The sequence below is a fragment of the Micromys minutus genome (genome assembly GCF_963924665.1).
Source record: "Micromys minutus genome assembly, chromosome: 2".
NCBI lineage: Eukaryota > Metazoa > Chordata > Mammalia > Rodentia > Muridae > Micromys > Micromys minutus.
In genome coordinates, this window is record NC_137971.1 from 23,647,965 (window position 1) to 23,666,058 (window position 18,094).

The 18,094-nt window shown below is 45.7% G+C and overlaps 1 protein-coding gene across 7 annotated transcripts in view; it reads left to right on the forward strand.

Annotated features, from left to right (window-relative positions):
* Nucleotides 1-17,805, forward strand: part of CPEB3 (cytoplasmic polyadenylation element binding protein 3) — a 182,813-nt gene extending 165,008 nt beyond the window's left edge. For 6 of the 7 annotated variants that reach the window (XM_080911222.1, XM_080911221.1, XM_080911223.1 and 3 more), the window contains exon 10: nt 11,262-15,018. In XM_080911222.1, coding sequence (XP_080767348.1) covers nt 11,262-11,489 — 228 coding nt within the window. In that variant the 3' untranslated portion in view covers nt 11,490-15,018. Of the gene's footprint in view, nt 1-11,261; nt 15,019-17,702 lie in introns of those variants that run through there. The other variant, XM_080911219.1, reaches the window with a different exon arrangement.
* The last annotated feature ends 289 nt before the right edge of the window (nt 17,806-18,094 follow it).

Sequence of the window (18,094 nt, forward strand, 5' to 3'; positions counted from 1 at the left end):
CCTTAAGTAGTTCATGTCTTTAATCTTCTTTATTGGAAACACACTGAGCCTGACTTTGCTGAGAGGTAAGAGGCATCATATTTTTAGCTCCTTGAAGATTAAGATGACCCAGTCGCCATACTAAGTGCAGTGTTGATATTACATTTTGTCCCTGGCCAGTCATAGCTGGAATATATAAAATGACACAATAGCAAAAGGAATGAGGGTTAGGATGACTTGTTTAGGATGATTTCTGCTGGGACCTGGGTTATCTCCTAGCTCCTGTATGTCACTGCTAGGACTTGTCCCTTCTGATCTGGTTTAAAAGCTTCCTGGCTAAAAAAAAAAAAAAAAGCTTCCTGGCTGTAGCTATACCTGTGTCTAATTGGGTCCTCTGGGGAGGAGCCAGCACCTCCAAACCAAGGAACTAATGCAACCTGGGCTTCTTTTGAAACACCGAAGCTCTCACAGCCATTGAAAGTCTCTTTAGGGCTGGAGAGATGGCTCAGTGGTTAAGAGCACTGACTGCTCTTCCACAGGTCCTGAGTTCAGTTCCCAACAACCATATGGTGACTCACAACCATCTGTAATGGGATCCGACACCCTCTTCTGGTGTGTCTGAAGAAGGCAGTGACTGTACTTATATATACGAAATAAATAAATCTTTAAAAAAATTTTTTTTTAAGTCTCTTTAAAGGGAGCTTATTTGTGTAATCCAGTGAGGTTTTGGAATGGCGTGGGGCCTTTATGTCTAGGCTCTCTTTGCTAGTTGTGAACTTTGGCTTCTCCTCACCTCTCTCTCCAGGTCTCAGGGCTTGCAGTCATTTTTAGTCTGAATACCCTGTTTTAGCAGGATCAATATGTTCTTCTTGCTGTATACAGTAGTGCAGGCCTTATAATTCCAGCTACTCAGGAGGCTGAGGCAGAAGAGTCACAACGTTGAGTGCAGCCCAGTGAGATGCAATATCAAAACAATCTTTTTTCTTTTCAGCTCATATTTGAGTATAGATGTAGCTTATGGGATGACAGGTCAGAAAAGACTGTTGTCATTTTCCTAGCTGTTTGCTTTACCACAGCACTTGGGGTCTCCAAACTTGCAGGTAGGTGGTGTCAGCCGGCTAGCAGTCCCTTGGTGAGCGCTTAGAAGACTTGGTATAAACACCCCCACTAGGGTAAAGGAAACAGGCCTGGGTCAGCTCAGCCAGAGTGCTCTGTGACAGTCATCTAGCTCACCGACTTAAGCCAAATGTCTTGGTCTTTGTCATCCACAAGGTACAGTTTGGGCTGATTTATGTTCACATCTGAATCCCATTTCTAAGCAGTATGGAGAAGCCAGACAGGAGTAGCCCAGGTGCTGCGTGGGACTCTGCTAGCTGGGTTTTCTTCTGTCTTTCATGAAACACAACTGCCACCATGCCTGGTGACCTGAGGTCCATCCTCGGGACCCACATGGTGGAAGGAGACAGTCAGCTGTCACAAATTGTTCTCTGACCTCTATGAGCATGCCATGCAACATTACAGAAGTGAGTTTTTCAGATGTAATATTTTTAAAGGGGTGATCTTGAGGCCAAAGACCTCACAGATCTCCACACACAATAAAATATAGAGGAGGTATTGGCAAAGGTCCATGCTGTGTAATCATGCACTTTGATCTACGGAGATGATATCAGGATCATTTTAAACCTTTTATTTCTAGTACCTGAGATTGTGAAAAAATGGTAAGAATTATCCTTTATAAAGCAAAAGAAAATAAAATCCAAACCATTCCCTATACAGGTTTTTTTGGTCTATCCCAGAGCATCTCTAAAATTAATAACTGTGAATTTGCTATATCTGGAAGGTTGTGGGTGATTTTTGTTGCTAGCAAAAACCCATTTGCACATCACTCCTTTCATTTCCGAGGCATCTGCCATCTGCTTTTTAAGCTGTGGGACTCAGCTCACAGACAGTTATATTTAGCTATTTCTGGCCAGCCTGCTAGCGGGGCACCTGCGTTAGCGCCGGGCGGACGTGGTAACGAGCAGGAGTATTAATAAGGCTGTGTGGTCTTTAGGTCTGGATAGAATCTCTGATTAAAGCCAAGTTTTGAGTGCATTATGTTAAAATCCTTGGTATTCTCTCATTAAATGGTTTTTTTTCCCAAGAAGACGTGTTGTTCGAGATGATAGGAAATTACCTATTAAGTGACACAGGAGTCTTTCATGGTCTGACCATGGAATACCCTAATCACATTAAGGCCAGTGTGGAAATAGGGACCATTATACCTAATCTTAACACTTTCCAGTTATATTAAACTTCAGGTGTCAACAGTGTTCTTTTTCTAACCCTCACATGATGTATTTAAAGAATCTGATGTGTTCTTGTTTGTCACTCCTCCTACCAGTCTCTGCCTCAGAAACTCCATGTGTGACTCTGCTGGAGATGGCTTGACCTGCCCCGTTCTGCGTGGATCCTGTCAGGGCACTAAGGTCCTGGCTGTACTGTTTAGTGACCACTGTCAGAATTGGTCTACTGAGATGTTAAGTTTGTTCAGACCTCAGGAACCTCTCTCATTTTATTTTAAATTATATGTATGAGTGTGTATCTGCATGTGGGTGTGGGTGATTATAGTACCCGTGGAGACCAGAAGAGGAAGGCAGATCTCCTAAATGTGAAGTCGTAGGTGCCATCTCATGTGGATGCTGTGAACTGACTTCAGATCCTCTGCTAGAGCATCAGGCGCTCTTGCTACAGAGCCACCTCTAGCCCCAGGAACTTTATTTTTCAATGGTAAACTCGGAATTTCTTCCCATTGGTCAGAGAACGTATTCTGACATCTCACTTTAGAACCATTCATCTTGATTTCACCACATATTCACAGTTCTCTTCATGAATGCCCTGTCTATGATGTGCTGAGTTGTATTTGCCGTAGCTGTGAGCTCTTAGCTTGTGTCTAGACTGTTGCGTTTGCCTTTAGACATTAAAGCTTATCTATGTTATTGTCGGCTAATCGTCTGCATGTCTCTCACTGATAACTTCTTTTTTATTTTATTTTTCTATTTTCACCCTTTATTTGGAAAACAGGGCAATATTAAGTTTTAGATTTTTAAATGAATTAACATGGTAATAAAAGTTCGCCCTGAATTTGGAGAGTAAGTGGTTTTCCAGTTTGAGGGTAGGAGGCGCAGGATGATCTCCAGAGGAGAACAGTACTCCGTGAGCCACAGAGGGCTTGGCTTCCACTCACTGAGGGCAGGTAGTGCAGCCCAGGCTAAGCATCATGATCTTTGTCACAGCAAATCAGTCTCCAATTGTTCAAAGTAATTGTAGGTACAAGAGAGAAAGCAACTCCAGACTGACGTATTAATTGATCTGGATGACTATGAAGTGTCCCCCATTCCTGAGGTGGCAAAAATCTTCAGTGTCTATTGGAGCAGGGGACCTTTCGTGGGCTCCCCATTGTTACACAGTGCATAGAGACTGGTTTGTGTTTCACTGACAACTTCTCTATGTGTCTTGAACCTATCCAAGTTAAATTCAATGTTGATTCTACCTCTTCAACTACTGTGACTCTTCCCTGGAGCTATAGGAAAGACTTTCTGACAAAACCACGATGTGCCGAGCTCACATTCACAGCATCTGTTAGGGGACTCAGCCTAGAGTTTATGCTTCTCTTTGAGAGAAGTCTGTGAGACTCAAAGTATATCCTGGGCTGGCCAGGCTGGCTTTGAACTCATAGAGATCTGACTACCTGTTAACAGTTTGTGTTTTCAGTCCTGGAAGTGTGGGAGCCATCTAGAGCCATGTTGTAGATGTCTCTGTTCGGAGCTGTCATCCCTTTGGAAGTACCATTATAGACTCTCTGGTGAGCCTGGTCCCTCTGACAGTGTCCCTTCCACAGTAGGATTCCCAGAATGAAAGAGTCGATGGCTCCAACCAAGAGTGTAGCTAGTTTTCTCATCGTTTGGTTCAGATATGTTATGAGAAAGTGCGGCAGTGCCCGCCTTCCTCGTGTCTTTCCCTGATCTTTGAGCCCCTAGATGGACAAACACCCCTGACTCTAGAATCCAGTAGCTCACCCTCACAGAGTGATTATAAGGCCAGGTAAAGGTAGAAGACCCTACTTCAGAGCTGTGTTTTTCATCTGAGTGGACCCAGGTTCTCTTGCCGAATCTCTATTTGATGTGTTTAAGCACAGAGGTGCTGTTGTCTCTCTGTCCTCTCATGCCTGAGGAAGACTCTGAGTAGTTTCTCAGGGCCCTTTATAGCCATGACTCCATTTCATTCACCAACTTCCTCCCCTTCCCATCCCTGTGCTGTACTCCCATGTTGGGGACAGAGTTCTTCAACTATAGTTCTCTCTCATGGGTTTTTTGGGTTTTTGTTTTGCTGTTTTGTTTTCTGAGAGCTCACTGTTTCTGCTAGACTGGTTGGTCGGAGAGCCCTGCCCCCACTCACCTGCATGCATCTGCCAGCACTGGGCTTATGGTCTGGCTTGTATGTGAGGGGTGAGCATCCAACTCAAGTTCTCAAACGTGTGCAATCAACACTGCCGCCTGAGCTAACCCCACCCCCATCCCCACCCCCAGCCCACTTTCCTTCTTAAGATCTTTGGAAAAATCTCATGATGCGGTTTCTCCTCTTGTTGGCTTCCTCCTTTTTCCAAGTCATGCCAACACGATTATGGCCAGAGACATCCTTACATTCATTTCTGTTCAGTTTCATGACTTCATTTAGCTCTTTTTCCTGCTTTCCACTTGCACTTCACCATCTGTAATCTTTGCTCTTAATTGGTTTCCTGCCAGCCACCTGGAAGCTTCCCCCACTTGCCCCAGGATGTCTAGATAGTGATAGCTCTTGTCCAGGGCGTACAGTTTTGGTTGCCCTTAGTACAGCTTTAGAACATAAGCCACACGGCCGCGGACATTAGCTAGTGCCATGTTTCAGAACTACAAAGCTTCCCGTACAGAGAGAGGAATCTGAGCCTGCGCCTGCTCTTCCTGGTGACTTTTTTCTGTCTCTAAGAGTTACCTAATTTGTCTACTTAATTTGGGAGGTCAGTATTCTGATTGTTAGAGACAAAGAAAGCATTGAGATAATTTTGTGATATCTGACATTCTTTTGATCTGTATAATTCTTAATTAGCCTCCTGCAGTCCCTTCGTATTCAAGGCGCTGTCTCTGGTCTTATGTGCAGGACATTACTGCACCACAGGTACTCTTGGGAATAGAGGGTTAACTTGATCGTGTGGTTGGCTCTACCTAGGACTGGGGTATTTGGGCTTTTGCGGTAGCAGACCTGTAGTCCGGTCCTGCCATGCTGATGTCATCAGTGTCGTGGCTGAACTGACACCCCAAAACTAAGTGATTTGGGTGGCTGACAGACCAGCTTTTTTTCTATTGATTTCTTTACCAAGAAAAGTAGAGTTAATTTGGATAGTTACCCAAAATATCAGACAGTAGTCAGATGGTATTGGGATATGGCAGAAGCTACAGAGAGTTTGGGAATGCCTTTAGAAAACTTTTATTTTATGTTACTGATTCAATTTACTATATCTATTTGTTTGCTTGTTTTTGGCTTTCCAGACAGGGTTTCTCTGTGTATCCCTGCTGTCCTTGAGCTCACTCTGTAGACCAGGCTGGGCTCTAACTCAGATCCACCTACCTCTGCCTCCCAAGTGTTGGGACTAAAGGCCTGCACCACCACGCCTATTTTTTATTTTGTTTGGGTGTATGTTCATGTCTGTAAGTATGTGTGTGTGCATGCATGTGTGTGCATGTGTGTGTGTGTGTGTGTGTGTGTGTGTGTGTGTGTGTGTGTGTGTAGGCCAGAGATTGATGCTGGGGTGTGAGTTATTCACCTTGTCTTTTGAGTGTCTCATTAACCCTCTACCTTACTACCTGGCTAGACTAACAGGCCGCAGGCCCTGAGGAGCCTCCTGTGTCGTCTTCCATGTGGGAAGATGCTGCCTGTGCTGCGTCTACATTCAGGCTCCCGTGCTGTGTGACATCCATCTTAATGACTGAGCTACCAGCCTGGCCTCAGAAGCTATTTTAGGGAGGAGTTATGTCTTATCCTCCATGTAGCCTCCATGTTGGCTGGTAATTAGCAATGCATCAGTGAGCCTATGAACTAGTCACATGGATGAGTCCACTTTGTACAAGATAATTGCCCTCCTGTAGTGGCATGGGATGACATGAAGACCAGCGTCCTTCATGGACCGTGTCTCCATGTCTTTGACATGACATGCAAGCCCACAGATCAATGCCTTCCATGCAGGTGCTCTGAGAGGCCCTGTAGTCAGCCCCTCACCTTCGTGGAAGAGGCCTGGCGACGTCTTCAGGAAACTCCCAGAATTCGCTATTATCCAAAAGCAGATGCTCTATTTAGACTCCTACTGACTTGCATTAATTAAGTAAAAATAAAAAATAATGAGAATTCACAAACTTACAAGGGCAGTTAGAAGGTGTTAGAAATGATAGCAGTTTGAAGAGGTGACAGGAAAGTGGAGCCTGCATTGTGCTGTGTATCACCTGACCCAACAAGAGCTTCATGCTGCTTACAGTCAGACAGAAGGCGTGTGTGTGTGTGTGTGTGTGTGTGTGTGTGTGTGTGTGCATGTGAGTGTGTGCGTGTTTGTGTGTGTGCATGTGGGTATGTGTGTGTGGGGGGGTGTGCGAGTGCATTGAGACAGAGACTCCTGTAGCTCAGGATGACCTCAAACTCCTGATCTGCTGTCTCCTAAGTGCTGGGGTTGCAGGCACCTGTGACCTCTTAACTCTTAAGTCAAGATCAAGGGGAGATGCCTGTCCTCTCAGCCGTGCCCAGCACGAAGGCCTTCACAGCGATCCAAAGATCCAACTGGACCCTGCAGAACCCTCACGAGGACTGCTGCTGCCGAGCTCAGCTGGAAGCCAGTTGAGCCCCTAGAAAAGCCGCTCCGGTCACATCACGTTGTCTTTTCAGCTGAGCTGTGTGCAGTGACCTACTTTTCTGTATCAAAGAACGTTATCCAAAAACTGAAAGGGCAACTTACAGGGTAGAACAGACATTGTCCAGGCTGAATCCAGCTTATATAAAGAACTGCCCGACTCAAGAACAGATTTGGATAGGCCTTTCTCCATGGAGTACATACATGACCACGGTTAGGGTCTGGGTTCTGGTGCTTGCTCTTCTCAGTGTCAGGAGCACTGAGACGGATGGATCACATGCTTACCCTAAAATAAAGAAATAATTAGCAGATGAAAAGAAGTTAAATATCCTTGGTTATTAAATAAATACCAGTCATAGCCACAGTGAGTCCACAGTCTGCATCCTTCCCACCAGGATGGTCACAACCCACCAATGGAGCCTAAATCACTGGCACATGTGCAGAAATTGGCACCCTGCTACTTTGTGACTCAGAATGCAAAAGAGTTTATAGCTGCTGCAGAAAAGAACTTGAGAGGTGCTCAGAGAGGAAAACATTGACTGTCTGGAGAGATGGCTCAGCAGCCAGAGGACCTGCCTCACAGTCATGAGGGCCAGTTTGAGTCCAGCACCTGTGTAATACACTTCACAGATGCCTGTAATTCTAGCTCCAAGCAAGGCTGAGACAGGAGAATTGCTGAGACTTGATAGTTTCCAGCTTTACCAAGAAGCCTGCACACATACATGCATACACATGCATAGATATCTATAAATAACACACACAAGTCTCTTTTTTAAAGATTTACTTATTTATTTCATGTATATGAGTGCACTGCTGCTGTCTTCAGACACACCAGAAGAGGGCATCACATCCCATAACAGATGGTTGTGAGCCACCATGTGGTTGCTGGGAACTGAACTCAAGATCTCTGGAAGAGCAGTCAGTGCTCTTAACCTCTGAGCCATCTCTCCAGCCTACAAGTCTTTTTTAAGTTGTCAGATGCTGTCTGCCTGCCTAAGTTCTTCCCTAAGCATCTTAAAACCTGGAAAGAGCTGCTCTCACAAATGTCCACGCATGCACCCTCCACACAGCACAATCACAGCAGATTAGAGGTAGAAACAACCCAGTGTCCCCAACAGGTGAGCAAACACAGTGTGGGAGTCGGGTAAAACGTGTCATAAAAAAAGTGAGTGCTTATCCATGCTACAGGGGGATGATGTGGTGCTACAGGGGGATGATGTGGTGCTACAGGGGGATGATGTGGTCCTACAGGGGGATGATGTGGTGCTACAGGGGGATGATGTGGTGCTACAGGGGGATGATGTGGTGCTACAGGGGGATGATGTGGTCCTACAGGGGGATGATGTGGTCCTACAGGGGGATGATGTGGTGCTACAGGGGGATGATGTGGTGCTACAGGGGGATGATGTGGTGCTACAGGGGGATGATGTGGTGCTACAGGGGGATGATGTGGTGCTACAGGGGGATGATGTGGTGCTACAGGGGGATGATGTGGTGCTACAGGGGGATGATGTGGTGCTACAGGGGGATGATGTGGTCCTACAGGGGGATGATGTGGTGCTACAGGGGAATGATGTGGTGCTACAGGGGGATGATGATGTGGTCCTACAGGGGGATGATGTGGTCCTACAGGGGGATGATGTCCTACAGGGGGATGATGTGGTGCTACAGGGGGATGATGTGGTGCTCAGGTGGCGTCCAGAGCACTGTGCATGCAGCAAAACTCAAAGCATGGTAAAGCCAGATGAAGCAGATGTCACATATGTAACTCGTTTCTGTAGACTCTCGAGACTAGATAAACATGTAGAAAGTGTGTACCAGATTTCCAGCTGAGCTGTCAGAAGCACTTTGCAGCCTTGAGTAATGTCTTCACATGGCGTCAGTGTTTCATATGGAAGAGCACTAAACTGTACACTTTAGAATTGTTGGTGTCAGGCATGGTGGCTCACACCTTTAATCCCGGCATTCTGACACTGAGTTTGAGGCCAACCTGATCTATGTAGTAAGTTCTAGACCAGTCAGCACTACATAGTGAGACCCTGTCTCAAAACAAAAACAAAAACAAAACAAACAAAGAAACAAACAAAAAACAAAAAAACCCAACACTGTTGCCTTATTTACTGTTGTGGTGCCGTGAGACACCATGAGCGAGGCAACTCTTATAAAAGAAAACGTTTAACTGGGGGCTTGCTTACGGTTTGGAGGGCCAGTACACCGTCTTCACCGCGGCAGGCAGGCACTGGAGCAGTAGCTGAGAGCAGTCATCAGGGAGAGACTGGGCTGTCTGGGCTTTTGAAAACCTCAAAGCTCGCTGCTGTGACACACCTCCTCTAACAGGGATACAGCTCCTCACAAGGACATACCTCCCAGTCCTTCCAAAACAGCTCATCGCCATGGATGAGCTCATGGAAGCCATTCTCATTCAAGCCACCACAAAAACAAGGAAAAAGCTGTTGGCTTTGGGAGATGTCACAGTAAGGAAAGTGTTTGATGTGCAAGTATGGGGACCTTAGTTTGGATCCCTGCAGGCATAGAACCCTGTACTCCTAGCAGTGGGGGAGGGGAGGGCGGGAGGCTCACTGGGCTCACTCACTGCCCATGGGGCTCAGGTTCAGGGAGAGACCTGTCTCAAGGTAATCAAGTGGGGAGCAGAACACCCAGCCTTCTCCTCTAGCTTCCCTGCAATCATGGGCAACACATTTGAACACACAAGAGTGCATACAACACACACACACACACACACACACACACACACACTGCTGATTTTTGGGTGTCACTGGATGTGAGGCTTCATTGTACTGAAAGCAGGTTTGAGGTGCCGTTAAGTTGGGCAGAGGCAGAGACCGGTGTGGGAGGAGACAGAGCTGTGGGGCTCTTGAGTTTGAAGCCAGTCTTGGCTATGAAAGTGAGCAGTTAGTCTGCTAAGGAAGTCACTAGAGAGGGGAGCCTGAGAGCTACAGACAGGCTCCAACCGAGGATGCTGGAGGCAGGAAACAACTGTTTTGCTGAGGTAGCTGGACTCAGTCCTGTGAGCAATGCAGAACATTGTGATCAAGGAGACCTTTGGATGAGCTCTGACGGCGAGACACACACACACACACACACACACACACACACACACACACACACACACACGTGAGAGAACTGAACCAGAGAAAACAGAACATGGTGGCACATGTGGACAGCGATGCTAAGCACATCAACCTCAGATAGGGACTGCAGCTGTGGCTGCCGTGTGGGGAGCAGTGTCCCGTGAGCCACCTCACTGCCTCCCTGTAGGAAAGGGTTGGTCAGTGTACAGATGAGGGAACAGGTTTCTGATGTGGCCTGGCTGTGAGGCACGCCTTCGTCTCTGCTGGGGGCGGGCAGGGCAGCAGTAGAGACATTTCCCCTCCGGTGACCAAGGGGGCATCTTCTCATGATGGCCTTCCAAGTGAACATGTCTTGCTAGCTAGACCTGTAGGCAGGAGCTCACAGCGATCAGTGGGAATCTCTACCCTCTGTGCTAACAGACCTACCTGCCTCCCCTCACGCCCTTCGCAAGCTCCCTGGCTGATCCCCTCATAGAGGTGTCTGGGGTTAGACAGCCGCGCCATCTTGCAAGTCTGAAATCACCCTGTGGCTCCAGCACAGGTGCAGAGGGGACTTGATTAGACTCTGTTCTTATTCTTCCTGATGTCAAGACAGAGACATTTACAAGTCACTCAGTCCTCTAGGCACTGGGAACGGCACAAGGAAGCAGGCATTCCCCTCTGGTTTTGAAAGGCTTTTATGTGATGTAACTTGGGCTTCGTCTGGTCCTTTATATGTCCCCTGAAGAGAAGCTTGGTGTAGTGTCCCATGATGGAGAAAGTAAGACGATAAAGCACGTCCAAGTGAGTCAAAAGGCTGCCTCTGCACTGAAGCCCCAGCATGACCTCTTGTCCCCTGTCCCCAGGACCCCTGCAGTCCACAGGGTCCAGGATAGCATCTGGACTGTTTCAAAAGCCTTGCCGTCACACAGAAGTCCAAAGCCCCCCTCCGGCCTATCATCTCCCCGTCAGGCTTGGTTCTAGCAAATGTCACTTCCATTTATGCCTTTTCAAGCTAGTGGCCTTTATGTGAAGCATTTTCTCTCCCTGGAATATTCTCTTTCCTGCACTGCGAATCTGTCCTAAACAGGGTCAGATGTAGCCTCATGGGCGCCTCTATGGGTGCCTAGCCATGTGTGGGGGTTGGTGTGGGGGTTGGTGTGGGGGTTGTGTGCTTTACCGGTCAGATAGCCAGTTGAGCTCCCAGAGCTGTGTGGTGTGATGCCACCACACAGACGAGCAGGCTCCAGCCGAGGCAGCCCTGCTGACCCCTGTTTCCTGTCTCTCCTCTTCGGGTCCAGGTGGAGGTGAAGCCGTACGTGCTGGATGATCAGATGTGTGACGAGTGTCAGGGCACACGCTGCGGTGGGAAGTTTGCCCCGTTCTTCTGTGCCAACGTCACCTGTCTGCAGTACTACTGTGAATACTGCTGGGCCAGCATCCACTCCCGAGCGGGCCGTGAGTTCCACAAGCCGCTGGTGAAGGAGGGAGGCGACCGCCCCCGGCATGTCCCATTCCGCTGGAGCTGAGCCCCAGGCCAACACAACTACAAATACTGGAGTAGATCACAAGAAGGAAGAGAGGGCACTGCCTCAGGGCTCACGGTGTTCTGGAAATCTGTGCATTTGTTCTCGATTTTTAAAGAAGAAATGGGTCTTTTTATTATTATTACTATTATCATTTACAGTCATCTTACTGAACTCGGGCGTGCAGTATAACGCAGAACCGCAGAGTGTGTGGTACCCAGTGCACTTTGACTCACACTTTGTCTGCTTGGTACCTTGATTTCTTACACCTGATCTGTCACCTCCACGGTACATAGACGGCCATTCTCATCCGCAGCCGTCGGGCTGGCGTTTGTGACTCTGTGTTTGATGTTGTGTTGTCGTTGCTCTGATTGGTCTTGAACTGGAGCACATGCTTATTTTCAGAGCCGTAGAAAGTCGCCCCTAGGACAAGACTTACCAAAGCCCCCACGCGTAGAGGCCGATGTAGCAAACACTTCACAATCAGCAATCAGTAGTGGGGTCGTGTAGAGTAAGGCTAGCCCTTAATGAAAATAAGCCTGTAGCTGTTCTGTGCTGTGACGTGTGCGGATACCTCACAAGCTGGGTCCTTCATTTTCCTTCATGTTTGACTTTTGTTTTGCTGAGGATTTGGGTTAGATCTTTTAGTGTTATGTAAATTTATGCTGCAATAGCTTTTGCTGCTATTAAAATGGTATTGTTGATACCATAATACTCTATTCAGGATAAGGTATCAATTAAAAACAAAAACAAGAACCCAACAACACACTTTTGTGGCTTAGGGATAGAGCCAGCTGCCAGAGGGAGATCATAAGAGACCAGAGAGCCATCAGCCGTTCCTGACTGCATGTTTACTTAATGCGGTTGCTGCATGCAATAAATTTTATATCCAACGTCTAGTATAAAACCTTCCCACAATGCACAAATTAAGAACCTATATAAGCTATAAAATACTCATTTTTTTTTTAAAAAAAAGATTTCTTTTTCATTCAAAGAACTGGTCATCTGTGGGGGGAAGGCATGCCTCAGTGGGTGTAACGCTTATGGGCAGGAAGAGCCCATACCAGGACGACCATTATTACAACCAATAGAAGACCTAGTGTAGGACGCTCTTCCAGCAAACCTGTGCGTGGTAGATGAAGTACTGCGGTGCTCTGTTACATATTGTGCAATTTATTTTATATAGTAAAGTGACTATGTCTAACTGTGATCAAACGTCATTGTTTCAAGCCTCTGTGTCAGACATTAGTGGGCCTGACCATCCATAACTGGTATATTGACACGTGAGCTCTGAGTTATGACCTAGTGCTGAGAACACTGACCATGGCTTCAGACCTTGTCCAGAAGGCCACAGAGCTCATCCTCGCTCACAAACACTAAACACACACAGCACCTAGAATAAGTTGTCAGGCTGACGCGGAGGCACGTAGCTAAGGAGGCCACGTAAGGGTGATGCTAAAGAAATGTCTGTACCAAGCGAGCCGGCCTGGACAGACGAGGCCTTCTGTGAGGCGGGAACTACTTAGTTCCTGGCTGTATCCTGGATAGCTTGAATAGAGCGGAGCCCTGCTCACGCTAGCGGGCGTTCTTCAGTGTCCACTCCTGGGCTGCAGACAGTAGCGGAGGCACACTTGGTGACTGCAAGACTCTGTAAAGCTTTTAATTCCTTCTTCCTTTGTTTTGAATTCTGGGACAATCTGACTGGATGTGGCCCTGCTGAGTAGACTAAAGTCAGTGTGTCTTCTGTGCTGTGATGTCCTTGTTCTGTCCTGAAGTTAGTGTTGCCTGGTTTTTTGTTACACTTTGTCCTTTTCTCCTCTCCAGTGTTTAGTTGTGAATACTGGCTCTCCAGCTACAGTTTGTTTTCAAAAAAAAAAAAAAAAAAAAAAAAAAAAGAAAAAAAAAAGGAGAAACAAAATAGTTTTTTACTGAATTAAAAGATGCCTATTAGAACCCTCCCCCTTTCGGGTTTTCTCTGGGCCTTTTGGTAATAATTGCTTTTCTGCAGCCCAGATGTGGTTTGGTTTGGTTTGGTTTGGTTCCTTTTTCTATGTTTGTGTTTTACTTTTTTCTTCATCTGTATGGGAAATTTTGTTACACACTACTACTTTTTATATTCTAGAATGTTTTCAAAAGTTGGCTGATGATTTTCGCTTGTTTGTTTTTAAGGAAAAAGGCATGCTTTCTGACTGACATGATCTTTTGCAATACCTCAATTTTGAAATATAGGAAAGAAAATGATATTTTCTAAGTAAGTTTATTCAGAAAATATATATTAATTTAATTCTGCAAGAAAATGATTTAACAGATGGGTAACTTTATTTTTTTCATGCTTATTTGTGTTTTTTGAAAATGAAGAAGTTAGAGCTTTATAAGTATAATATTAAAGATCATATCTAACCTACAGAAATCTACCTAATGATGTGATGTTTGGAAGAAGCCCCCTCTTTCATGCACTAAAATAACCCTGAGCTCTAGAGGAGCCGGCAGGCTGCGCAGTGTCTCGGAGGCCAGGTCGTCAGAGGCTCCACTTGGTGCTGAGGGCTGTGACTTAGGTGTTGGAGACGACTTTCCCTTAATTTGTCTATTTATAATCAAGTGTTGATTGTGTGACTGACCAGGATTGTGAAAGAGTTCTTCTGTTTGTATTTTTTTAAAGAGAACTTTTTTAGTTTATTAAATTATAACATGTTCCCTTTTGTTTTGTAAATAAATGTGCCCCCCCTCCAAGTTCTTAATGTTATATTAAAAGAAAGGGTCCTTCAAAAAAATTATTTTTTAAAAAAACACAGAGGTATTCTGCCCTGCAACTTGACCGGGAAGCCCCTGGGTGACACAGGCCCTGCTGTGGCCTTCCCCGGGGCGGACACTGGCACTAGTGGGTTTTTGAAGGTGTGACTAACCTCGCCCCTTTGTTGTTACGTGCAATACTGTTTGTACTGTTTGTATAAAAAATAGAAAAAAAAAGAAAAGAAAAAAGGCATAAATCTTTATTGCAGATTTATTTTCAGCAGACTTTAGACATTGTGACTCACAGAGCTCATTTTCTACTGTCAGACGCGCACCTTTGCCTCATGCTGGTATTTTTTCAATAGTAATGTAGCCTTTGTACTGAGACAAATTTTCATTGTTATTTTTAGAAAGATTTTTTGCTAAGAAAAAAATTAAACATATTTACATATTTTTCATTTTATTTCGTATTTTCTTTAAGGAGCGCTTTCTCAATCATTACTAGAGTTGTTTCTGGGAGGGACTTTCATATCTGGTCAACGTCATATTATTATTTTGTATTTTTACTTGGAATAAATTAATTTTATGATGCTAATTCTTTAAAAGTTTATTTTTTTCATTTTCAGTTATTTTTGAAGCTAAAACCTTTGTAATATTGTTACTAAAGTGTCTAGTTTTTTGAAATGCAAAGCTTTATGTATTAACTTGCCGATGTGGTTTACAATAGTGCAGCGGTGGAAACAGTCGGGTCTGTAAAGTGACGGGGACTGTAACGGACAATTGGACAATAAACGAACAGAATGAGCAGAACGTGCGAGATCTCCACCAGCCTTTTCCTTTATCACAGTGTTCAGTGTGAGACTAGGATGTCACAGTGGGTTTATACAACACCAGATGCAGCCGGATAACCAAGTCACCCTCCTGAAATAGCACTGGGTATGAAGCCTAGCTCGGCCAGCAGTGTCCAGTGCTTTCCCTAAAATATGTGTGTGTGTGTATGTGTATGGTGTTTGTGTGTTTGTGGGGGGTGTGTGTATGTGTGTGTGTGTGTGTGTTTGTGGTGTGTGTGTGTGTGTGTGTGTGTGTGTGTGTGTATGGGTGTGTGTGTGTTTGTGGTGTGTGTGTGTATGGGTGTGTGTGTGTGTGGTGTGTGTGTGTGTTTGTGGTGTGTGTGTATGTTTGTGGTGTGTGTGTGTTTGGGTGTGTGTGTGTATGTGATTGGTGTGTGTGTGTGTATGGATGTGTGTGTGTATGTGTATGATGTGTGTGTGTATTGTGGTGTGTGTGTATGTGTATGGTGTGTGTGTATGTGTGGTATGTGTGTGTATGGGTGTATATGTATGGGTGTGTGTGGGGGGGTGTGTGTGTGTATGTGTATGGTGTGTGTGTATATGTGTTTGATGTGTGTGTTTGTGGTGTATGTATGTATGGGTGTGTGTGTATGGGTGTGTATGTGTGTGTGAATCCACCACCAACTGCTGTCCATGTATGAGCTGGTGCCTTTTCCCTCAGATCTTCCACTCGCATGCACAGTGGTGACGCGTGTGAGGAGGCCCCACCTTGTAAGTTGCATGACTTGAATGCCTCACCTGACATGTCCTCAGGAAGGGCTGTGGCAGGCCCTGGAGAAGCACGGGTCACCACTGTTTATGTGTTAGCTGCATCTCTCTCTCCCCATCTGTTCTGTTATGGTGCCCTTTGTTTGCCTTTTCTTGGGGTGACATTGGGCCACTCCGTGCATGATCGATCTGTCTGCTTCCTGCTAATTCTCCAGCGTTGTGGCCACCCTTCCTCCCCGCCCTCCCCTGGTGCGCTGTGAAAGCAGCTGCTACAGAGGCGCCTCTCAGTTCCAGAGCTGGTGCTGTGTAAACAGAACATCCAGGGACTTGCTCTAGATAGATGGTGCGATTCTGCTGGTTGTTGGTGGCCTCTTCTAGTTCTGCTGAAGTAGAGAGAGGTCAGGCAATGACAGAAGCGTGTGTCCAGAGTTGGCTCTTGGGTTCGCTCTATGTATTCAGTTTTGTAAATAATGTATAGATTAGATCAAGTTGTGATGTAAAATTTTAACTCAAATCGGGTCTTATTGGTTGGAATTTTACATTAACTACAAATAAATGATTAGGAACAGAAGAAATTGGGGAAATTATTGTTTAGTGGTATAGATTATGCGTAGGTCTCTGCCTATATCTTGTGTTTTATCGCTTGTTAGTGAGGCACGGGCTAATGCGGTGCACTGCATTTGTGCAATTCGCAGATAACTGCTAGTTTTAATTTCATCTATTATCTTAGCAACAAAGTGGCATTTAACTGGGTAAAGCTCCTACCTAAATATGTGAGTATTGTGACATCTCAGCTTGCAAGGTTTGGATGAAAGGTTAGTCACAGATTAGTGATAACGGAAAAGTGTCTTTTTGTTTAAACTGGCTGATTTGTATGGGTCACTTTTCTCTCACTAGTTTGTATGCGTGTCTGCTAACATCTTTTTTCTTTCATATTAACCAAACTTGTCAAGCTCACCGGCCATAGTATCCCACCAGAGTATTTTATAATTGATACTGTGGACTTTATACCCCAAAACGGGTCAAGAAGGGGCTCCAGGGATGCTGACTTTGTAAGATTCCAGTAGTTCATTGGGACCCAAAGAGCTTGGGTGCTAACACAGGGGAGTTACCTGCTCCTGGACAGAGCGCTATTGGGGTATAAAGTACCAGGTGTTTGTATTTTCGCTGTGGAAATGCTGGACATGCCTTTTAGATGTTCACAGCTCAGATCTCTGTATTTGATTTTCAACTAACAACTAATTTTAACTGTACTGTATCTTTTCCTACCTGTTCTCTTGGATTGTTTTTGCTGGTAACCCTTCCTCGGCTTCTGCCCTGGGGCTTGGACTAAAACTGCTTGTATGGATTCGCTACTGTGACTGATAGTGGAGCCTTCACAGCTATTGCTTAACTGCTTACACTTTGTAGTTTGAACTTTTTTTTCTGTAATAACAACTTATTAAATCTAGTTGTACGAAGCACTGACACGTGTCGTCTTTTGCTAAGGACTGTCTCCGTGTGTTTTCTTTTCATCGGGAAATTCTGACTTGCTCCATTCGCTTTTTTTGTAGAAAACAAAACGAAACCCCCAAGTCTTCAAACAGCTCACATATTCTACCGAAGTTCACTCTTTTTCAGAGCCCCCACTTTCAAATGCACAAGAAAATTTGAAACAGGAAGGTATTTGTGGTCTCAGGTGATACATATGGAGGGTCCGGACTCTTTCTTTTTTGTGCTGTTGATGGCCTTCTAGATCTCAGGCAAACTAAATTTGGGCCCTGCCCCTGAACTGTCGCCTCCCCCATGTCTTGTGCTTTAATTCCCAGTACAAAGCCAAATTCCTTAACCAGAATTGTTGTGAGAGGGTAAGTAATGTCACCATCTTATGTTTTCACAAAGATACCAAAGTCTCCTCATAAGTTTTTTTTTTTTTTTTTTTTTTCAGAAAATGGGGCTCTGGAAAAGTTGGTGTGGATTCTGGTCTTGCTACAAGCTTTCTTCTGGGCAAAGGATGCGGAACCCAGCATAGGGCGGTTCCAAGACTAAGGCTTGGGGTCCAGCTCCCATGACCTAGTGCTCTGGTATCCTCCCCACCCAGCACTTCCCCTCCCGACGGTCCAAGAAGTTAATTCTTAGGATGGGGAGGGCAGGGGAGAGAAGGGGATAGGAAGGGCATCTCAGGAGGAGGGGGCGCAGAAAGGGCGAACCGGGAGGCGGGACCTCGGTATCTGGTTGCCGCCCCCCCACGCGGCCCCGCCCCCTCTTCAGCCCAAGTCCGCCTCCACCTGTCCGGAATGTCGTGGGTCTTGGATTCCGGGTCCCAGCCCCCGCAGGTAA